Source organism: Glycine soja, chromosome 1 (genome assembly GCF_004193775.1).
Source record: "Glycine soja cultivar W05 chromosome 1, ASM419377v2, whole genome shotgun sequence".
Taxonomy (NCBI): Eukaryota; Viridiplantae; Streptophyta; class Magnoliopsida; order Fabales; family Fabaceae; genus Glycine; species Glycine soja.
In genome coordinates this window covers 33,762,371-33,784,990 of record NC_041002.1, presented here as the reverse complement: position 1 = coordinate 33,784,990, position 22,620 = coordinate 33,762,371, and the positions used below count along the sequence as shown (strand labels likewise).

The window sequence follows — 22,620 nt, the reverse complement described above, 5'->3', positions numbered from 1 at the left end:
TGTGTAAGCTCATGATGTTTGCCTATATTTTCTTGCTAATTATGATTATTTGGACTTAGCATTGGTTCTTTTTATAATGAACTCACTCTTGCAATTTTGTATCGTGTGGTTGATACCTGTGATGATCGCGAACCTTGTTTGTAGGAGCAGAATGTCAGCAGTAGGGTGCAAGAAGTGAGATTCTGTTGAGGAGCCACCGAGTCGATGTGATGACGTTGGGATTATTTTGAGAGAGAGTTGTGTTTTGTTAATCAACTCCTCCATAGTTGGTTCCATGATTCTTTTGTTGAATTAAAGATGTAAATCACAACTTTGAATTATATGTATGAACAAGTTTAATTTCCATTATGTGAATGATTTGTATTGAGTTACTATACTAATATATATGTATCCACTTAAGTAATGTGTGTTGTTTGGTGAATGTATGTCAAGAAAAAAATTACTTTCATTTTTTTATAAGCAAATTAACGGAGTTTTCATTTAAAATTTGAAATAATCGCGATTTAGAATGGTGATATCGTAGCGACGAGACGGGTTGTTACATTATTGGTATCAGAGCAGGTCGAACCTTTCGGCCAGTGAGTTGTGAGTCTGCTATGTTTTTCTATGCGTTTTCTGGTTGCCTTGTTGAATGCTTGATGTCTGTTGTTTGCAATTGGACCTTATTCACTTGTTGTCTTTCCATGTGTTGTAGAAATTTGATTGTTGTAGTCGTAACGTGTTTGGTTTCCTGATGTCTGCTATACCATGAGTTTCAATGTCGTGTCATGAATTATCAGACTAGCCATTTGTATAATTTGTGAAGTACAATGGGATGATATGGCAAGCGATCAGGAAATTCAAACGATGGGAAATGAGTGTTAATGTCTCAAGGCATCAACTCTCAAAAGTAACCAAGTAGGAACTTGTAATGGTTGTGATTTTTGTGTTGCTCTTTTTTTTTCTTATGTGTATTCTTTCCATGTCTCACTTCCTGGTGTGTATAGGGAGTGATGGATGGATGGAATGATCGTGCTATAGCTGATGCTCTCCAAGCCTTAGCTCAAGCTATAGGGAATCCAAATAGGGGAGAAGCTGGTGGAGCTGTTGAGTATCAAGGGTTCGACCGCTTCCAACAAAACAATCCCCCTTCATTCAATGGAGGATACAACCCTGATGGTGCTCATAACTGAATAAGGGCAATTGAGAAGATTTTCCGAGTGATGGCATGTCCGGAAGGGCAAAAAGTTGCTTTTGGTACATACACTTTGGTGGAAGAAGCTGAGTATTAGTGGGAGAATACTCCAATGCCTAGATGTTGAAGGTCAAGATGTGACCTGGGATGTCTTCAAGAGGGTATTCTTGGAGAAATACTTTCCTGAGGATGTTAGGAATAAGAATGAGATGGAGTTCTTAGAGCTCAAGTAGGGAAACATGACTGTAGCTGAGTATGCAGCCAAGTTTGAAGAGTTGGTGAGGTACTTTCCCCATTATCAAGGGAGGGATGGTGAAAACTCCGAATGTGTGAAGTTTCTGAACAGCTTACGACCTGAAGTGAAGCAAGCTATGAATTACCAGGGTGTTCGTCAGTTTCCACTCTTGGTTAACATGTGTCGGATTTAGGATGAAGACTCTTGAGACAGGACGAGCTATTATAAGAGTATAGGTCCAGTGAGGAACAAAAATAATGGACCCCAACATTGGGGAAAACCATACTCGACCCCTCCTAAGCAATATGGTAACCGCCCCAACAATAAGAAGATTGTTGCCATGGGATTTGCGGGTGGTAGTGGTTGCAAACCCAATACCTTCCCCACTCATATCACTTGTTACAGATGTAGTAAGCTAGGGCACATTTCCTCAAATTGCCCTGATAAAGGCATAACATGTTTTAATTGTAGACAAAAAGGGCATTTTCAGATAGACTCTCCACATCCCAAGAGGGAGCAAAATGGTGGGGGCTTGAATGACCAAATTGGACATCCAAAGGCCACTGGAAGAGTCTTTACCCTTAACGGTGCTAAAGCTTCGAAATCCAAAGATCTAATCCAAGGTAAATGTTTCATAAATGGAATTCCTTTACTTATGCTGTTTGATTCTGGTGTAACCCATTCTTTTATATCCTATTCATGTGTAGGGAAACTTAAGCTTTCTGTGTCTTCTTTAAATAAAGATCTAGTGGTAGAGACCCCAACTAGTGGTTTTGTGTTAACTTCTAAGGTATGTTTGGATTGTCCTATGGAAATTTCTGGTAGAACCTTTTTGATTGATCTGATTTGTTTGCCTATGAGCCTGATTGATGTTATTCTTGGTATGGACTGGTTATCTTCCAACCATGTCTTGTTAAATTGTTTTAATAAAACTATGGTGTTTGATAGTCCTGGAGTGAGTAAGGATATGATGTTTATCTTTGCCAACCAAGTTTTGACATCTTTGAAAGAAGATGCTCAAGTGTACATGATCTTGTCTAACCCAGAAATAGAGACAAAGGTTTCCATGTGTGACCTCCCTGTTGTTAGAGAGTTTCTTGAAGTGTTCCCTGAGGATATATCTGGTCTACCACCCGAGAGAGAGAGATAGAGTTTTCCATAGACCTGGTACCTGGTGCTAGACACATATCCATAGCCCCTTATAGGATGTCTCCTATAGAGTTAGCTGAGCTTAAGAAACAGTTAGAGGAGTTGTTGGAGAAGCGGTTTGTGAGACCCAGTGTGTCTCCATGGGGAGCACTAGTATTGTTAGTGAAGAAGAAAGATGGGACCATGAGGTTGTGTGTAGACTACCGCCAGTTGAACAAGGTGACAATTAAGAATAAGTACCAACTGGTTGGAGCTTGTGTGTTTAGCAAGATAGACCATAGGTCAGGTTACCATCAGATTCGAGTGAAGTCTGAGGACATACCTAAGACTACTTTTAGGACCCGTTATGGTCACTATGAGTATTTAGTCATGCCCTTTGGTGTGACTAATGCTCCAGGTGTGTTTATGGACTACATGAATAGAGTCTTTCACCCTTACCTTGATAGTTTGGTGGTAGTATGCATAGATGATATTTTGGTATACTCCAAGACTAGAAAGGAACATGAAGAACATTTGAGGATTGTGCTACATACCCTTAGGGATCGACAACTCTATGCTAAGTTGTCCAAGTGTGAGTTTTGGTTAGAGAAAGTTAGTTTCCTAGGGCATGTGATATCTCAAGGGGGTATAGCTGTAGATCCCTCTAAGATAGAAGCCGTTTTGGAGTGGGAGAGTCCTAAATCTATTTTTGAGATTATGAGTTTTCTGGGTTTAGCAGGATACTACCAGAGTTTCATAGAAGGTTTCTCCAAGTTAGCTTTACCTTTGACTAAACTAACTCGTAAGGCTCAAGCTTTTGTGTGGGATACCCAATGTGAGCATAGTTTCCAGACCCTTAAGGAAAGATTGACAACCGCTCTAGTGTTAGTTTTGCCTAACCCGAGAGAACCCTTTGAGGTGTATTGTGATGCATCAAAGATGGGTTTAGGAGGAGTGTTGATGCAAAATGGCCAAGTAGTGGCCTATGCTTCTAGAAAACTCAAGACCCATGAGAGGAATTATCCCACCCATGATCTAGAGCTGGCTGTTGTGGTTTTTGCCCTTAAGATGTGGAGGCATTACTTGTTTGGCTCCAAGTTTGAGGTGCTTAGTGATCATAAGAACCTTAAGAAATTGTTTAGTCAGAAAGAGCTAAACATGCGTCAAAGGAGATGGTTAGAGTTTCTTAAAGATTATGATTTTGAGGTTAGTTACCATCCCAGCAAAGCCAGTGTAGTGGCTGATGCCTTGAGTAGGAAATCCCTACATGTATCTGCTTTGATGGTTAGAGAGATGGATCTCCTAGAGAAATTTAGAGACATTAGCCTTGCATGTGAGGTTACTCCTAACAGTGTAAGATTAGGGACTTTGAGGATTACCAGTGAGTTACTAGGAGATATTAGGGAAGGCCAAAAGTCTGATCCTTTTCTATGGACTCAGTTAGAAGCTGTAAAGTCAGGAAGAAATAGTAGTTTCAATATTGGATCGGATGGAGTCTTGAGGCTTCAAGATAGGATTTGTGTTCCCAATGTGCCTGAACTTAGGAAGATGATCCTAAAGGAATGACATAGGAGTAGTTTGAGCATTCATCCTGGTGCTACCAAGATGTATCAAGATTTAAAGATGATGTTTTGGTGGCCTAACATGAAGAGAGAGATTAGTGAATTTATGTATGCATGTTTAGTCTGTCAGAAGGCTAAGATAGAACATCAGAGACCTTTAGGGAAGTTACAACCCTTGGAGGTACCCAAGTGGAAGTGGGACAATATTTCCATGGATTTTGTTGTAGGACTACCTAGGACCCCCAGAGGTTTGGATTCTATCTGGGTTATTATTGACAGACTTACCAAGTTTGCTCACTTTATTCCCATTAATATCAAATTTTCCTTGGAAAAGTTGACCTTCCTGTATATTAGTGAGATTGTCAGGTTACATGGTGTGCCGTCTAGCATAGTGTCTGATAGAGATCCTAGGTTTACCTCTAGATTTTGGGAGAGCCTGAACAGAGCGTTGGGAACCAAGCTTAGACTAAGTTCAGCCTACCATCCTCAAACTGATGGCCAAACTGAACGGACCATACAATCACTGGAGGACCTTTTGAGGGCGTGTGTCTTAGAGCAAAAGGGAAGTTGGGAGAGTTTTCTACCATTGATAGAGTTCACTTACAATAATAGTTTTCACTCTACCATTGGCATGGCTCCCTATGAAGCTTTGTATGGTAGAAGGTGTAGGATACCTCTATGTTGGCTAGAGCTTGGAGAAAACCTCACCTTAGGACCTGAAGTGGTACAACAGACCACCGAGAAGGTGAAGTTGATCCAAGAAAGGATGAGGACTGCTCAGAGTAGACAGAAAAGTTATCAAGATAAGAGGAGGAAAGACTTGGAATTCGAGGTTGGTCCTGTGGCATACCAAATTGCATTACCCCCATCATTTTCTAATCTTCACAATGTATTTCATGTGTCTCAACTCCGTAAGTATATCCATGATCCATCTCATGTGATCGAATTGGATGACCTACAAGTAAAAGAGAACTTGACATATGACACATTGCCTTTGAGGATCAAGGATAAAAGTACAAAGCACCTAAGAGGGAAGGATATTTCATTGGTTAAGGTGATTTGGGGAGGTACATTAGGAGAAGATGCCCCGTGCGAATTAGAGAGTCAGATGCAAGTAGCCTATCCATCCTTGTTTGAGTCAGGTAAGTTTCCAGGATGAAATTTCTAAAAGGGTGGGAGAGTTGTAACATCCTGAAATGTTACTAATTATAAATCGATGTTTGAGTGGGATTACACATTGTAACGCCCTAAAATTTCACTAACTGTAAATTGATGTTTAATGTATTTCTCATGTTATTTGATTGTGTGATTGATTTGGATGAGTTGAGGTATTGTGTGAATTAGCCATGTGTGATTTGCTTGATGTGGATGTTGAGTCATCTGGAGTTTTATTGACTTAGGTTGAAATTATGATATTTCAAGTTTTACCTAAACCCATTTCAATAAAACTGTGATCCTGGATTTGTTAACCGTTGGATCGTCTTCAAATTTGGATTGTAGGTTTGTAACCCATGTCTTCAAGTTTTGACTATTGGGATTTATACATTAACAGTTTTTGACATCTCACTTAGTGTGAGAAGCGCTCTAAGCACAATTCTAACCCAAGAAGAATTGCGCTCAGCGCGAAATGTCGCGCTCTGCACAAATCCCAACACAAGAGGCGTTGCACTCAGCGCCAAAAGTAGATTCCTCCTTCACCACCCACGACCATCGATGGCCACCACGAGCCGTCGTTGCTTGTTGTCAAACCACCATACAAAGAGGAACATTTTTACACTTCCTTTGAAAAACCCTTGAAAATGAGACGTGGTAAAAGTTATCTTTTCATAAAATTGATGTTGTTTTCATGACCTTCGCTGAACCCTGGTCACGTTGACGTGGTTGGAATTTCAAAATGACGTCTCTTTGTAATAAAACTCGAAACACCCCTTAGCCCCATTTGTTTTGGCAGGAGTAATTGACCCTAAATGTTATTATTAACCTTGTTTTTGAAATCTATACTAAATTCCCTTCAATTTGGTATATAGAACTCTGTGTTTTGACTCACGAATGTGCATGAGAGAGGTCTCTAAGCAACGTAGAGAGGAGCTGACAGAGAGCTCACGATAGGTGAAAAGAGTTTATTATAATTTTATAGCTTTGATACCATAATTGAGTTCATGCAACCCAATTATGAGAATGTATATCTATCCCTATGCATGCTTGTTTTCAAGAAAAATAATGTTTTCGATTAATAGGATTTGATACATCTGTTATTGATAAATGACATTATTGTGTTTAATATACTTGTGTTGTCTAAAGACTTGGGGAGTGTGAATCTCAGGCATGAACTATATATGTATGTATGTGTTGAGTGTGAATTATTGATGATATTGTTATTGATGATATTAGTTGATAGAGAATGATGTTGTTATTGATGCTAATATTGATATGAGATGATACTATTATTGATGATAATATTGATACGAAATGATGTTGTTGTTGTTGATAATGTCATTGAGATGAGATGATGCTGATGTTGATAATGTCATTGAGATGAGATGATGTTGATGTTGAGAATGACATTAAGATGAGATGATGTTGATGTTGATAATGATATTGAGATGAGATGTTGAAAATGTAATTGTGAGTATGTATGTTGTGTATGTACATGGGGGTGCAGTGACCATGATGGATATCCCTGGTGGACGAAATAGAGCGGTTAAAGAGTTTTAAGCATCTCTGGAGGGGGATGGCTTAGAATCATTAATTATCCATGGCCAGTGCATTGATGATGCCCATGTTTCATACTTAATATTGCATGGAAATAGTATAAATGATGTTAGTAAGTACGTGTAGTTTCTCATGAAGGGAAATACTTGTACTTGGGGGCATGTCACCTGGTTTGGAACTCCCTTAGGACTCAGGCCGATCACCATAAGGGGAAGTTATCTATGCACGACAGGGTGACCTCTACTTTTCCTGCCTAGTTTTCCTAAGTGAGAGTATCGTGTGGACACGTTTAGGCTATTTCCTGACGAATGGTACCATATTGCATTTGAGAGTTGAGGTCAGGTGCATGCATCATACTAAGCATGATGGATTGGAATTCTGGAAGGCTAATGACTACTTGTTGAGTGTATGTTGGATTAATGGATGTTTGTGTATGATTATGGAATTTGTTAATGTTTTCTTACTAATCATGGTCATTTGATTTTTTTTGTTGATTTCTTTTATAATAAACTCACCCTTGCAAATTTTGTATTGTGTGGCTGGTACTTGTTATGATCACGAACCTTCGTTCGTGGGAGCAGATGGACAACAGTAGAGTACGTGAAGTTAAATTCTTTTATGGAGCCGCCAAGCTAACGTAATGATGTTGGGATTATTTTGGGAGAGAGTTGTGTTTTATTAATCAACTCCTCCATAGATGGTTCTATAATTCTTTTTGAATTGAAGATGTAAATCACAAATTTAATTATATGTATGAACTAATTTACTTTTCATCATGTGAATGATGTGTACTGAGTTAATGTGTGTGTGTGTGTGTGAGTGTGTGTAAATTCATTTAAATATTTGTGCATTTGTTTGGTGAACGTATATCTCAAAAAATTTACTCTCATTTTTTATAGGCAAATTAACAGAGTTTTCATTTAAAAATTAAAATTTACGCGGTTTAGAATAGTAATATCGTAGCACGAGGCGGGACGCTACACACGTGAAAAAAAGTTTTTTTTTAAAAAAAATAATAAATAATTAAACGACATCGTTTTGCATGTTAAAAAAATTTCTTTTTTTCTTTCCTTTCCCAACCTTTTACCCTTTTCTGTTTGTTTCCGATTTGATTACAACGCGCATCCATGGCGATTCTTTAGAACTGACGCCTCTCTCTTCATATCTCATCCCCTTCCTTCATAGGTGCTTATGCTCTTCAGATATGAAACTTCTCTTTTATGATCTCAGTGCCTTTGCTCCATAGTTGCAAAACCAGCATCCAGCTCCATCGCCATTATTGATTCATGAGGTTAGGGATGACGAAGGGAGTGAGGTGCAGTGGAGAAGGATGGAGGCAACAAAAGCGAGATGGGTTTGAATCATTGTGTTGGCATAGTAGTTTAATCAAGAAAGGGCACCGATAAATATGATAAACATCATAAGAGATTAGAAATCCCACACTCAATTGATTCAACTTTTGTGTGGCAACAGCAGCTGCAACTGTGTGTTGCGAAAGCTGAGAAGAAGTTGCCAGAGGATTCGTCAAAAAAGCGTCGCCGGGGGGGGGGGGGGGGGCGTCACCAAGGGCAACGACGTCGAGGAGAAGGCGTGGTGCATCACCGACGGGAACAAGGTCATGCGATTACATTTCCTAGGTTTCGTCGAGGACAGTGGGCCCTATGACGGTGGTGGTTGTGTATGGTCATTTCTAGAGAAGAAGGGGGTAGTGATTTACACTTTCTCTGGTGCAAACCCAGTGAAGCCCACCAAACAAAATCGATTTTGCTTTTCTTGCTTTCATATTCAGATTTGTTGTTACTATTGTTGTGGTTTGATGTTTTTTGGGGGGATTTTGGGTTTTTTTTTTTGTGGAGATATGTTCAAATCAGTGTTTTTGTTTTCTTGATTTTGTGGTTTGATGTTTTGTTGTTAAGATGCACTGCACGATGTTCAAAATGATTTTGTGGTTTTCTCGATTTTGTGGTTTGATGTTCAAATCAGGATTTTGTTTTCTCGGTGGCACAATGGTGGGATATGAGGAATATGAAGGGTGATGGAGACAGATAGGAGAAAGAAGAAAGGAGCAAAACATGAAAAGAAGGAAAAAAGTAAGAAAAGGAAAAAGAAAAAATCTTGATTGTCATTGTAAAAGACAAAAAAATCTAACGATGGAGAAACACGAAAATAAAATGACACCATTTTTTACTTTCTTTTAAAAATAAAATCCCTATGTGTAATCCTACGGATTCCCACTAACAACAGGGACCTCGAACAAAATCTTTTAAATATTAGGGACCCATCACAAACGAAAAATTTATTAAGTACCAAACGCAAAAAAAAACAAGTATTTATCAGGGACCAAAAATATATTTGAGCCTAGTTATTTTTATTTTTTATAAATAAGCAAGAATGTATAATTTTTATTCTGCTACAAACATTTGCATACTTCTTGTAAACCAATTTTGTCGCAACTATGGCTGCAACTATCACTACTAGAAAAAAGGCCTTTTACGACACTGCTTTTACGATGGTTATACAAGGACCGATGTAGTAAGTGAAGCGGTGATATTTTTGTAAATAATAGTAACTTTTTTAAAGGAGGTTTCCTACATTCTCAGACCATTAGGATTCCAACTGTGGTTTGTGAATTTCTTGTGTGTTGTTTGAATTTTTAATCGGTGATGAACTCATTTGTTTAGGGTTTGGCATGATTTTAGGTTTATGTTTGATTAGCTCAGTTTCTGTGTGATGCTAATTCTCTTACTTATGTGCTTGGGCAGCCTAAATATATCTTGTATTCTACGAAGAAGAAGCTGAGAGAGGTTGAAGATGGTATGAGCATATTTTGGTTCTTTACGTGTCCTCACTGTTAGTTTACTTTGGGAGAATATGTGGTTCAATAAAACCTTTTTATTTTGATTGGCAGGGAGGTGATGATTTTGATTGGAATATTGATGATGAGCTTGAGATTGAGAACTATAACTCTTCATCTTCATGTTTAACCCTTCCTAATGGGGATGCTGGAGAGGTAAGCTTTTAGACACTTTGTTCTTTTTCTTTGTGTTATGAGTGGTTGAATATTAAGAATTCAGAGGATATATAACAAGAAAGTTTAAGATAATGCAAATACTTTGTCTTTGGCAACTATAAGTTTTTCTTTTGGGCTTTTGGCCTTCTCTAATTCCTATTGTTGCTGGTGTACTTGATAACCAACTAACCATGATAAACCAAAATGATAAACTAACCTTGCAGGTCAAAGCAGAAAAAGAAAATAAACCTTACGAATTGAAACCATACAAAACTATTTTTCATTTATAATGTCTATTTTACTGTTTAGATTTTTTGTAATTGATACATGTATTAATTTTTAGCTACTAATGTCCTATTCTCTCCCCCTTCAGGCAAGCTCGTCTACAGTTTTGGCTAATTCCAAGGTACTTGACCACTTCGTCAACATGGGATTTTCTAGAGAAATGGTTTCTAAAGTAATTCAGGAATATGGTAAAGCATTTCTTTACTCTATTTAAATATAGATTTGATTCATAAAGTTCACAAATAAATATTGCTCTGATGAATATCCAGGTGAAGAAAATGAAGATAAACTACTTGAAGAACTTCTCTCATACAAGGTGAGTTGATATTTTCATAAGTCTTGAGCATTGTTGTGACCTTGTCTCTTTGAGCTATTATTGAATTATAACCAATTTTATTTTTGTAGTTGTGTTGCATCATTTTTTCTAAATTAATAAACAGCTCCATTTCCATATCGTGGAGTCATTAGCATCTTACAATCTACATAATGAATTGTGAATCATTGTTGGTTTTCATGGGTAGTTATTTTTTTTGGGCCATCCTATCTAATCTAAAGAGGGTGAGCCTTGTAGCATGGTTAGGGTTGCTATCTTGCGACTTGGAGGCCACAAGTTCAAATTTTGAAAATAGTCTCTCTGCATGCTAGCGTAAGGTTGCATACATCTACCCATAGTAGTCAATAATGCATTATAGCAGATTGGTGGAACTGAGTGGCCATGGACTGCAATGGGATTCAAATTGCATAATGGTTTTTATTAGTGACCAAAATAGTGGGTTTCGTGTGCTATGGCTCTATAGCAGTGCGACCATGATATATCCTTTAATAACCTATTTTTACTCCTGGAACTCTATTTTTTGGGGTATTTTTGGGTAAAATATTCCACAAAAAGTTACCTCTGTTTTGACCTTTGATCCTTCAAACTTTATATGGCTGTTTTTTCATGTGTTCTGTTCTTCTTTTAGATTGCCCAAATCACATTTTTCTAATTTTTATCTAATTTATTATATTCTTTTTCTATTAATTTCACCATCATCATTTTTTATATATTTCATTACAATGTTTTAATGCTCTTAGATTGATGGTGTGTGATTGTGTAAAGTGTGACTTTTTATTCATCTTAAATTTCTTTAATTTTGCTTATTCTTTCTAGTATTTATATATATTTTTTAATCGGCGAAAGCAATATTGTATTATATATAAAGCCAAGCCAAGTTTTTACTTAAAACACATCTAACCTATTATACTTAAAAATCAAGTTGTTCACTTTGTTGGATTTGGTAATCGCTTGGCATTCGATCCAATAGCATTTGAGCTGCAGGTAAATGTTCTTTGAAGCATAAATTTACAATATAATTTTCATGATCTCATGCCCTTCAATGCTCTATTTTTACTGTCTTTCTTGATCTGAGCCTTACTATGCTCTTCCTAATTGGGGAACTTCATATAGAGACTTCGTTGCAGATGTAATTTTCATGCCCTGCAATTTGTTCCCAGAATACAAGCAGCCTATGCTTTGCTTCTTAAAAGATTCCGTGAACATTCAGGTCTTGTTTGACCATTGGATCGTTACCTTGTTGGTCCATTTGCAAAATCAATGAAGGTGAAAAGTGAAAATAATGCCAAGAAAGCATCCAAGTATCTAGCTTTGCATCTTATATTTGAAATTGACATGATAGCTCATTCTTTATGTGAATTTGCGGGAGGTGAAGAAGAGAGGAAAGAATTGGAAGCATATCGTGAAATCCATGTTCCTACATTGTCACTGCTGAAGTGGACTACAAAGGTGCATCATAATCTTTCCATCTGAAACTCTTGGTCTGCATACTTATCTTTTAGAGACATCAATTTCAATTTATGAAGAAAAGTCCCTTACTCGTTAAAAACAATTGGAATCTTCTGTGCATATTACCTTCTCCTTGTAAGCTCAGGTCTGAAGGCCTATGTCCTTTGACACCCGAAGAATCCATCCTTATGCTTGGTGCTCTTGGTTTTAACCGCAAAATGCACATATTTGTAGTTGGTTTTAATTTGTACGGAGGTGGCTCACAATTGGTTGCTTTGACCAACTTGTACCCTAAATTAGTCACCAAAGAGAACTTGCTTTCTTCAGCTGAACTCGAATCTTTTGCTAATTATTCCTCTCAAGTTTGTTGCTAACTTGTTGATTTCATTCTTGTTTCATTTACATTGATGATTTTTACAAGTCTAATTATATTCCTTGTCACAAGAAATTTTTTTTTGTGCTTTATGTTACAATTTACATTGCTCTTCATAAGTATATAAGTGCGAAACAACCATCATCTAACAAACCTGTTTTGTTTTGCAAGGTTGAGTAAGACTCAAATCCAAATTCTCTCATTGCATATTATCCAAATTTTGGTGTTATTTGGGCATGGATACCTGCTCTATTATTCTCTTTTTGCGAACATGATCATTGAAATAGAACACTGAATTTGTTTTGGTTCTAATCTTAGTCTTTTGATAAATGATAATAAGTTGTTTCTATTGTAGTTAGCAGCACTGGACTTCATAGGCTGCACTGCTTCGGATGCATTCGCCATGACTAATTCAGGAAGTCAGCTATCATCTTTGGTGTCTAGGTATTGAATTTATTATGGTGGTAGATGAATGCCAACAATACGTCCAAATAAACGTAGACTTGCTAGTATATTTATGGAGAACTCTACCATAGAATGGCGTGTTTTTTAACAGAGAGTGAGGAAAGCAGTTAGGCAAACTAAACATGTACAGACAAGGCCGAAGGTAAGAAGTGTTTATAGGTATCCTAGGTGTAAAGAATGTATATGCAGAACAGATTAAATTATTTATATTAGCTTGGCTGTAATGTGATTTCTCATTGTAATTCTTAGCATTGTTGTTCATTATTTCCATTCAACTTTTTCCCTCAAGCTAGATAGGTTAGTATGTGCCATTATAGTTATAACTACACTCATAGGCTTGACTTTGATTGGGATTTGAAAAATAAACATGTTTGGTTAATTTCTGTCATTATAGTTATAATTACACTCATAGTCTGTGCCATTATAGTTATAACTACACTCATAGTTTGTGCCAAATAATTACATATTTGGTTAATTTCTGTCAAATTTGTTAACAAATAAACATGTTTAGTGTACTTAATTTGCTTTAAACTATAAAATATTTGAAAATTTCATATTCATTGCATAAAAATTTAATTAATTTCATATTGTCACGTGTTTACTGTAGGTATTAGAGGTTATTTCAACTCTGTAAATACAAAAAAAAGTACCTCCAAATACAAAAAATAAAAATAAAAATTAGTATTTCTACATCGGTTCTGACAAGACCGATGTAGAATGATTAGCATTCTAAGACGGTCGCATCTTAACGACCGATGTAGAATGCTGAACATTCTACGATGGTTACCAAGGGACCAATGTAGAATAGGCGACCCCTTTTGATGACGTCCCCTACGACAACGGTCATAAACCAATGTAGTAGGTCCAAAATAACCGATGTAGAAAGCTGGTTTTCTAGTAGTGTATGGCTATTTGGTGCAATGGAAACATGTATGTTTTTGTCCATTTATTTTATTTTTGACTTTTGATTCTTATCTTCATTATACTTTCTATAACTCCTCTCTTTTCGATAACATCTTCTTCAATCTATAACTCATTCTTTATTGTTTTCGAATATTTACTTAGTCTTATGCTATTGTGATCATGTTTATGTATTTGTAAATGTTGTCAATTCAAATATTATTTTGTGTTTGTCCACGAAAATTGTTGACATTTGTACCAATTAACTATTATAATTCAAATACTTGTTTTATGCTTAATATAAAATTTGTTCTTGTAATAAGTTTTTGAAAAGATATATTGTTTGTTAAATTGAAAATCTAAAGATTGTTAGTTTTAAGAAAACAAAGAACCTTGAAAGTGTTTTGATTTAGTGTATTTAGTCCTAAGATCAAACTCTTATTTGTTGATTTGAAGTTTCAAACCTAATATTGAAATCCTCCATGAACACACATAAACGATCAACCACCACCAAATCATGCTTACATTAATTTTAACTATAATTCTAATATATTATATTTACGGTAAAGATCACTCAACCCCTTTAACCTTTACTTTTTTATATATATAAATAGTCATTTTAAACTTTAATTTTATCATAACCTTTTTTGCTTGCGCATATAATTGCAAAGGAGTACTTCGATGGGTCATCAGGATTTTTAAACTCCTCATGAAATCTGTTGGCACTCATATGTTGGATGTCCCCTCTTATAAATATGAGTTACCATTAACATAAAACTTTATATAATTAATAAGTATGAAAACGGTACTTTATTAAAATAATTATATATATATATATATAAGGGTCTATTTACAATTTCATTTACTTTTAGTGAAGAAATCAAACATCCTAATTAACGAACCATTTAATAACATTATATATAAATCGAGATTATAGTTATAATAAGCTCCTTTTTTCTTTTCTTGTTTTTACGAAATAATAAGCTTCTCCTGTTCCTCACATTCACAATACAACTATATAAATATGCCACGTATGTGAGAGAGAACAGATATTCTAATTTATATGGAATGTAAGTGAGCTCGTGATTAAAAGGAACTTGCCCCCCATGCAAAAATATACTCCTAGACCTTAATTAGTTGTCATAGCAATTATAAAGAACAAAAATCCCAGACAATACCAACCCCCGATGCACTGGAATTTCTCTCTCAAATAAACTTTCCGATTCTCTAAAATAGTGTTTTGCTATTAAATTAACATAAAAACATTGCTCAACAGGAGAATAATAATATCCCTTTATACCCTCCTTATTTCACTGACTCACTCTATAGTCCTATTCTATGCAACCCTTCCAAGTGAATAGAGAAACGACACTTTCTTCCCATGTGCACTTCTGCCACTTCAACCCAAAGAACTTCACTGATTACTCTCTGTTCATATCAGACCTACCCATCTCACAACCCCAAAAGAAGACAAAGCTCACCAACTGCCTTTAAAACCCTCCCTCTTACACACAAATAGGACCTCGTTTCCCTTATATATATTAATTGTGCTTCTCATTTCTCTTTCCGTCTCAATCACATGAAAAATTGAGAAAACCATAACTTAATTCGATAATAGGAAATGCCACACACCCTCCTTTCAAATCATTAAAGCTATCTTCATTCTTTAGGCTACAAGGGAATTTAAATGTTGAGTGTGGCCTAAGGTTTTCAATATATATTTGTGTTTATGTGAAAGCTACGTTTGAATGACCATGCTAGGTACAAATTGCTGATTTAAGTCAATAAGTCAAAGGGGTGTTCCATCAAATTCCCATTTAAGGTAATGATCAGAAAGAATGCTTTCGTTGTTTCCTGCAGCAATTTTTGTAACAAACTTGACTACCTAGGGTTAGAGTTCATAAATGAAGTTCACTTTTCATTTTTTATAATTCATGACTATGAAACGGTACATCAGAGAGTTTCTCAATAATACTGACGGTAGTTATTAAGACTGTGATGTAGTTATTTTTTAGCTAATTAATAGTTGAATGAACTTGTACAAACTAAATAAGACAGAGGAATTCTCGATAGTATCAAAACACTTAAAATATTGTATTCTCTAAAATAAATATATTAGGAGATCTTGTATTCACTTTTGGTATTTTCTCTATCTCAAAAAAAGATTAGTTTTAGAATGTTGACCGAATGATATATACCCTTCAAAAAAAAAAAAAAGTGGAGGTACTTTATACCAAATTCTCACACACAGAAGAAACCAAAAATTTGCGTAGTTAGCGCCTGTGACTCATGAGCGGGGGGAGATAATATTCTCTCCGTGATTATTAAAATGCAAAAGCATATTATGATAGGCAATTTTTTAAGGGGGCTGATTCCGGAGTAGGTGTCAATTTTTGGAGGGATTTAGAAGAAAGGTAGATAGAAAGGTGAGAGAGAGGACACAAGCAAATGGATTTGTGTGTGACGGGATACTACTAAATGCAAGATCTGAGGGTGAAAGGGAATCAATGTTGGGATGTATCTGACTTTACGCGGCTGTGAAAAGCTCAATCAGTGTGGTTTTTTGGTTTAGTTTAGTTGTTTTGTCTGATGGAATGTCAGTGAGGTACTGAATATGGGAAAAAGAAATAGCTCACATTATCCATGCACTTCTTATACTCATAGCTCCTTCATTTCACCCCCTTAAACCCCACACAAATAATGCCCTAATCTCAGTACTTTAACAGTTTTTACACACAGTACATTCTCTCTCTCTCTAAACTCGGAAACAGTGATTCCATCCCTATACCTATCAGAGATATGGGAATTTGAAATTCATGTAAATTGTCCACATGCAGAATAATGAACTACGCTAGAAAGCATTAGTTTTGTTCCATTATTAGATGACCTTCTTGTATTAGTTTCCATCATTGACAATGGAAATAGAGAGAAATTTTCTGTGAAGTAATTAATAAATCGGGTATATATGGCTCAAGTAAGATATTTCTCTAGCCATAAAGATAAAAATAAGGGAGTTACATTGGAACCCTATTTAATTAACTTTTTGAATGTAAACTAAGTAATTACGCATGCAAGAAAATTTAAATTATATTTGTCGGATGAAACTAGAATTGATATGTTGTAGTATTCAAAGTATGAAGCCAGCTATAATATTATCTTTATTTTAAAGCTTTCATACGATCATAGTAAAAATCGATGGAAACCATCAATTACAAAGTCATGTAATAATCTGCATTTATTCAAAACAATCCACCTTTTTGGCCACACTATCTACTAAGAGCAAGTTTACAAGCCTGTCAATAAAATTAATTACAGTTTGTTAATTATTATCATGACACCTTGCAGATATACATTCTGAGGCCCTCAGGAGATCCAATCAAACATGATGAAAACCTTCCTTAATTGTAAGGTATTAAAAGATGTGAAAACAAACTAGGATGAACATAAAAAGGAGAAGAACTTTATATTCATTGACAGTGGGGGGTGGTTTTTCTATTTATACTACTTTATTACTATATCTTGGACCTGTTCCCAAGCCTTAACTCCAGATCTAGCTCTTCCATTGAGCTAGGGCTAAACTCAAACATCTTTGGCTGCACTTGATGCCTATCAACTGAGCTTGACTTTGGGGAAAATAGAGTTGAGGAAGCATCTGTTTTCCTCTTCTTGCAACTGATATGATCTGGCTCTTTAGTACTCTCAAACTGCAAAGATGGGTGAGTTCTATACACAACTGAATTAAAGTTTATATCCCCATCAATATCATCATTATTCCCCTTATTACCCCTACATCTGAAATCCATTATTCTCTTGGAGGGTTTCGTAGTATCAGCTTGAGGGTGGAACTTACATGAATATAATCTATGATCTTCAGCTGAATTTGGCCATGATTCAGAAGAATTACTGGCAGGAGAAATCTTGTGGAGAATAGAGGAATCATAAAGTGGAATCATGGTTTCCTCTCTGAAGGTACCAATATTAGCTGATGGAGCCAATAAGGCCTTGGAAGGCGAGGGTGATGAAGAAGGTGAAGCAACAAAATCAGGATCACAATTAGGGTTAGTTTTCATACAAGCCAATCCACAAAGAGGAGAAGGATATAGATAACCACCTAGAGAAGCAAAAGGACTTTGAACTGGCTTGTGCAGCTGAGTTTCAAGGTCATGGCATAGAATTTCATTGTGGGGGCTAGTGGGTTGTTGCTTTAGTCTTGCTCTATCCCTTCTATGAACGTTCATGTGGCCACCTAGAGCCTGTGCTGACCTGAACTCTCTTCTGCAAAAGCTACAAGAGTAGGATCTTGGAGGCCATATGCAGCCACCAAGAGAATTAGCAGCATCTTCTGCAAAAGCTTGTTCTTCCCATGAGTCACCATAGGAAGGGTTTGTTGGTGAACCAGTACTAGAGCTCAAAGAGTACTTCTTCCTCTTTGTCCAGCATTGACCCTGTTCCATTGGAACACAAATCACAAAATATCACCCAAAACAAAAACCCTTCGGGTAAATAACAATAAAGAGAAAGAGAAAAAAGGTGGATATGTCTGGATGAAGAGGGTTATGCAAGTGATCCCATATTTAAGCAAGGAATTGAGAGCCACATGAGTCTACTATCTTGGGATCTTGTTAGATAGGGATTGCTTGAGGGAGTTTTTTGTGTGGAAGATATGAAGTGATGGGTACTCTAACCTTTTTGTTGGTGTGTTGTATTGTGTTTGGTTTTCTAAGAGAGTCAAAGAGGGAGACACCAGAATGAATAATAGGACTCACAGGTTCCCTTTTTTCTGCATTTTCTTTGCGAGGAGAAGCAAACTAGAAGCCATGAGTTTGAAAGTTACTGATGTGGGACCTCTAATGTCTTACATAACATGAGATGAGAGATGGGGTGGTGGCCACTGTAGTATTGACTTAACTCAAAAAATCTGACTGCAATCTCCTCAGAGAGATCCACCACTGTGTTGTCTTTTTTTAATATATACTTGGTTTTCATTGTACAGAGCATTAATATATAGGGTTAACTTATGTGTATTTTTATAATAATAATAATAAATGCAGTAAAATAATAATAATAATCATAATAATAATAATATAATAGTAGAAAAATAAATTATTCATTAACTAATTGTAAATTATTTTAAACTCTCATTCAATGAAAAAAAAACTAACATAGTACATCTGTGTAATATTTTACAATAACTAAAAAGTTAATTATATCTACAGTAATTTTTTATTCACTGATAATATGAATTTTTTTTATGTTAACAATACATTATCACTAAATTCACAATATATATATATATATATATATATATATGATGATAGCTGGTAGCTATACCGTCTGCATACTATACACTTAATTACATGATTATATCAGTCGTAAAATTTCATAAATACTTAAATTTTACCATGTGATTAGAGGTATGGAGCGTTTAATAGAAAATAAATTTAGTTTTTTAGAAAATTTTAAGTTGAGAATTTTAGTTTCTGGCATTTGATATCCATTTTAGAAAAATAACATACGTAGAAAATGATGTTTTGTAGAAATATTTTTTAATTAGTTATTCATGAAAAAATTTCTACGAAAAAACGTGAAAATCTTATTTTTTTGAGTTTAACTTTTTTATAATAGTAGAAATATCATGTTACTCTCTAAATATTCTCAATGACTCATGGGAATCAGACATAAAAAAACTTTTTTCCTACTAAATGTCTCCTTAATCTCACCTTATTATTTAACCACTCACATTTTTGTTTTGCGAGATAACTAATGGATTTAACACATATATACACCATACCTTATTTTAGCCAAATTTCCAATACGTTAAATGTTTCAACAGTTGTACGGTGTAATTTTGCAACTAAGATTGTCATTTCTTGAGTTTATCTTTTACTTTTAAATTTATATTTGATAAAAAATAATCTAGTTTTAACCTTTCATCATATATTAATTAAAAACACATAGAATTCACACAAAAAAGCAGTATTTGTTTGGAACCAAATCTACAATGGAGATTGTCACGCTCTGTTCGCAGTTAGCAGCAAAAGCTGTTAGAATTTTTAAAAAATCATATAAAATATTGAAGAGCACCAAACACATTATGTGAAACTATTAAAGAAAAGGGTTTTAAAAACATCTAGATCTATAGAACTTTATCAAACAAACACAACGGAATATCACGATCATGAACAATTGATTTTATGATCTTTTAGAACCAAATTACATTATTCCTTATGGGACCATCATTTTCTATTCATATGAGAAATTTGTTTATTGATTTGGTGTATTGGAGATCATAATCGTGTCTTGGGTTTTAACATATTAGGGTTCTCGTTATATCTTAATGGGTCAAACTAATTTTCGCTCATTAAGCTCATATCAATTTTCTATTAACAGTCTAATGACCTCACTAAATTAGATCACTTATTTTGAGTGCATCTAAATTTAAATAAAGAATATAAATATTATAGTATAATATGTAGCTCATATTAATTAATTAGAAATTATAAAATTCCTAACAATCTCCGACTTGAGCTTCATATTAACCTTAGGCATTTATATATAAAAAAATTAAGTGTGTAACCATATATTATTTACTTTTAGAGTCCCCTTAAAAAATTTGGTATATCTCATATATATATAGCAACAAGGACCCACTGCAGTTTTCATCATAATCTAATGTGAATAAGCGACAATGATCACCATTGTCACTCATACTTAATGACATAGATCAAATATGGATAAATGACATGAAAATTATATGCAATGTGATCTTAATCATATTTTTTTCAACTAGTCCAAACTTTATTCTTTATAGAGATCAACCCTAATGCCACATAAACATTTTACACAAAACAAGCATAGAATATAATGAGAAACATCAACTTTATTTCTGCAGAAAATCTAAACAATACAAATATCTGAAAAATATAGGATATAGAACAAAATCGGGACTCCCACTAAACTAAGGTACTATAATGAATCACACCCATATAAGTAGTGTGCTCATGAAAAATCTTAGGTACCAAACCTTTAGTAAATGGGTCAGCTAACATGGAATTAGTCCTTATATGCTCCATAGAAATATGTCTATTTTGAACTCTTTCCTTAATGACTAGAAATTTAATGACAATAAATTTTGACATGGTTGTACTCCTATTATTGTTGAAGTATTGAACTACTGAGTTATTACCACAATAAATTCTCAATGATCTTTCAATGCCATCGACCAATTGCAAACAAGTGACAAAGTTTCACAGCCATATTCTGTGGTTGGATGCCTCAAAACAAGCAACCAACTCTGTGACCATGGTTGAAGAAGCTACGAGAGTCTATTTAGCAGACTTCCAAGAGATAGCTCCTCCAACAAAAATATATATGTATCCAAATGTGGAGCATTTGTTGTCTTTCCATTCAGCAAAATCAGAGTCTGAGTAACCCATGATCTCTAAATTATCAGACTTATTATAAGTGAGCATGTACTCTTTTGTTCTCTTCAAGTAACACATCACGTGCTTTGCTGCATTCTAGGATCACTCAAGTATCTACCTATAACTCCTACTACAAATGCTATTTTGGGATGAGTACAAACTTGAGCGTACATTAGACTTCCTACTGCTAATGAATAAGAAATATTTTGCATCTCAATTTTTTCAAGGTCATTACTGAGCATTATTTGAGACTAAATTTGTCTTCTTTAGTTATTGGGATATCTCCTGGTATGCTATCTTTCATTCAAATCTATCTAGGACCTTATTGATATAGTTCTCTTGTGACAACCTTAGGATATATACCTTGAGAGTGATCTCTTAGTATCTTGATACCTAACATAAAAGAGGTTTCCCTAAGATCTTTCATTTCTAAATTTTTCGTTAGAAATCTCTTGGTCTCTTGCAAAAAGCCAATATCGGTGCAAGCAAGCAATCTACCATCAACATATAATACCAAGAATATGTATTTACTCCCACTGAATTTATGATATACACAATCATTAACTACATTTGCCTCATAATTGTACAAGGTAATGACTTAATGAAACTTGTAATACCATTGACAGGAAGCCTGTTTGAGATTATAGATGGACTTCTTCAGTTTGCACACCATAGACTTTGAGTCACTTGACACAAAGTTTTATGGTTTCACCATATAAATTGTTTCTTCAATGTCATCATTTAGAAATGTAGTCTTGACATCCATCTGATGCAGCTCTAGGTCAAAATGAGCTAATAGTGCCATAATAGTTCTAAGAGAATCCTTTGAAGACATCAGAGAAAAGGTTTTTTTATAGTCAATGTCTTTCTTCTTCGTAAAACCTTTAGCAACTAGACAAGCCTTACATCTCTCGATATTACCTTTTGAATCCTTCTTTGTTTTAAATATTCATTCACAACAAATAGGTTTCACACCTTCAAGCAATTCGATGAGATCCCAAACGTCATTGTCTTGCATAAACTTCATCTCATCCTTCATGACATCAATCCATTTTTTAGAGTTAGAACTGCTCATAGCTTAACAGAAGTTGATTGGATCTTCCTCTATTAAAATGATGTCATCCTCATGTTCTTGAAGAAAGATAACGTAATCATTTGGGATTGCATTTTTCCTCTCTCTAATGAATCTCATTAATGACACCTTTTGAGGTTGTTGACATTGCTCTATTGGTATTTGAGGGAGAACATAATTGTTATCATTTTTTGAAACAATGTCATCAACAATAGGTTGAGCATTGTTTTTCTATTACTGGAGTTGTGTCTTGAACAATAATAGGTATGAGGATTGGATCACTGTCAATAACAAGGTTTTCGTCAAAGAAAAAATTTCTTATGTTCTCTTCCTTCCCAAACTCAACTTCCACAAGAAATCTGCATTTCTCATCTTGAAAAGGGATCTTGAAGTTGGATTGTAAAACTTATAGCCTTGAGAGCATTCAACATAGCCAAAAAAAATAGAAGCTAATTGTTCTTGAATCCAACTTTCTTTCATGTGGCCTATAAGGTTGT

General features: G+C 35.1%; 1 protein-coding gene and 1 pseudogene across 1 annotated transcript; one reads left to right on the top strand and one right to left on the bottom strand.

Moving 5' to 3' along the window:
- Nucleotides 1–10,787: 10,787 nt before the first annotated feature.
- On the top strand, nucleotides 10,788–12,926 carry LOC114424744 (annotated as a pseudogene).
- A 3,856-nt stretch (nucleotides 12,927–16,782) lies between these two features.
- LOC114414969 (zinc finger protein 10-like) lies at nucleotides 16,783–18,514 on the bottom strand. Its single transcript, XM_028379442.1, has one exon. It carries the CDS (start codon nucleotides 18,079–18,081, stop codon nucleotides 17,140–17,142), a length of 942 nt encoding a protein of 313 aa, XP_028235243.1. The 5' UTR covers nucleotides 18,082–18,514; the 3' UTR covers nucleotides 16,783–17,139.
- Nucleotides 18,515–22,620: the final 4,106 nt, after the last annotated feature.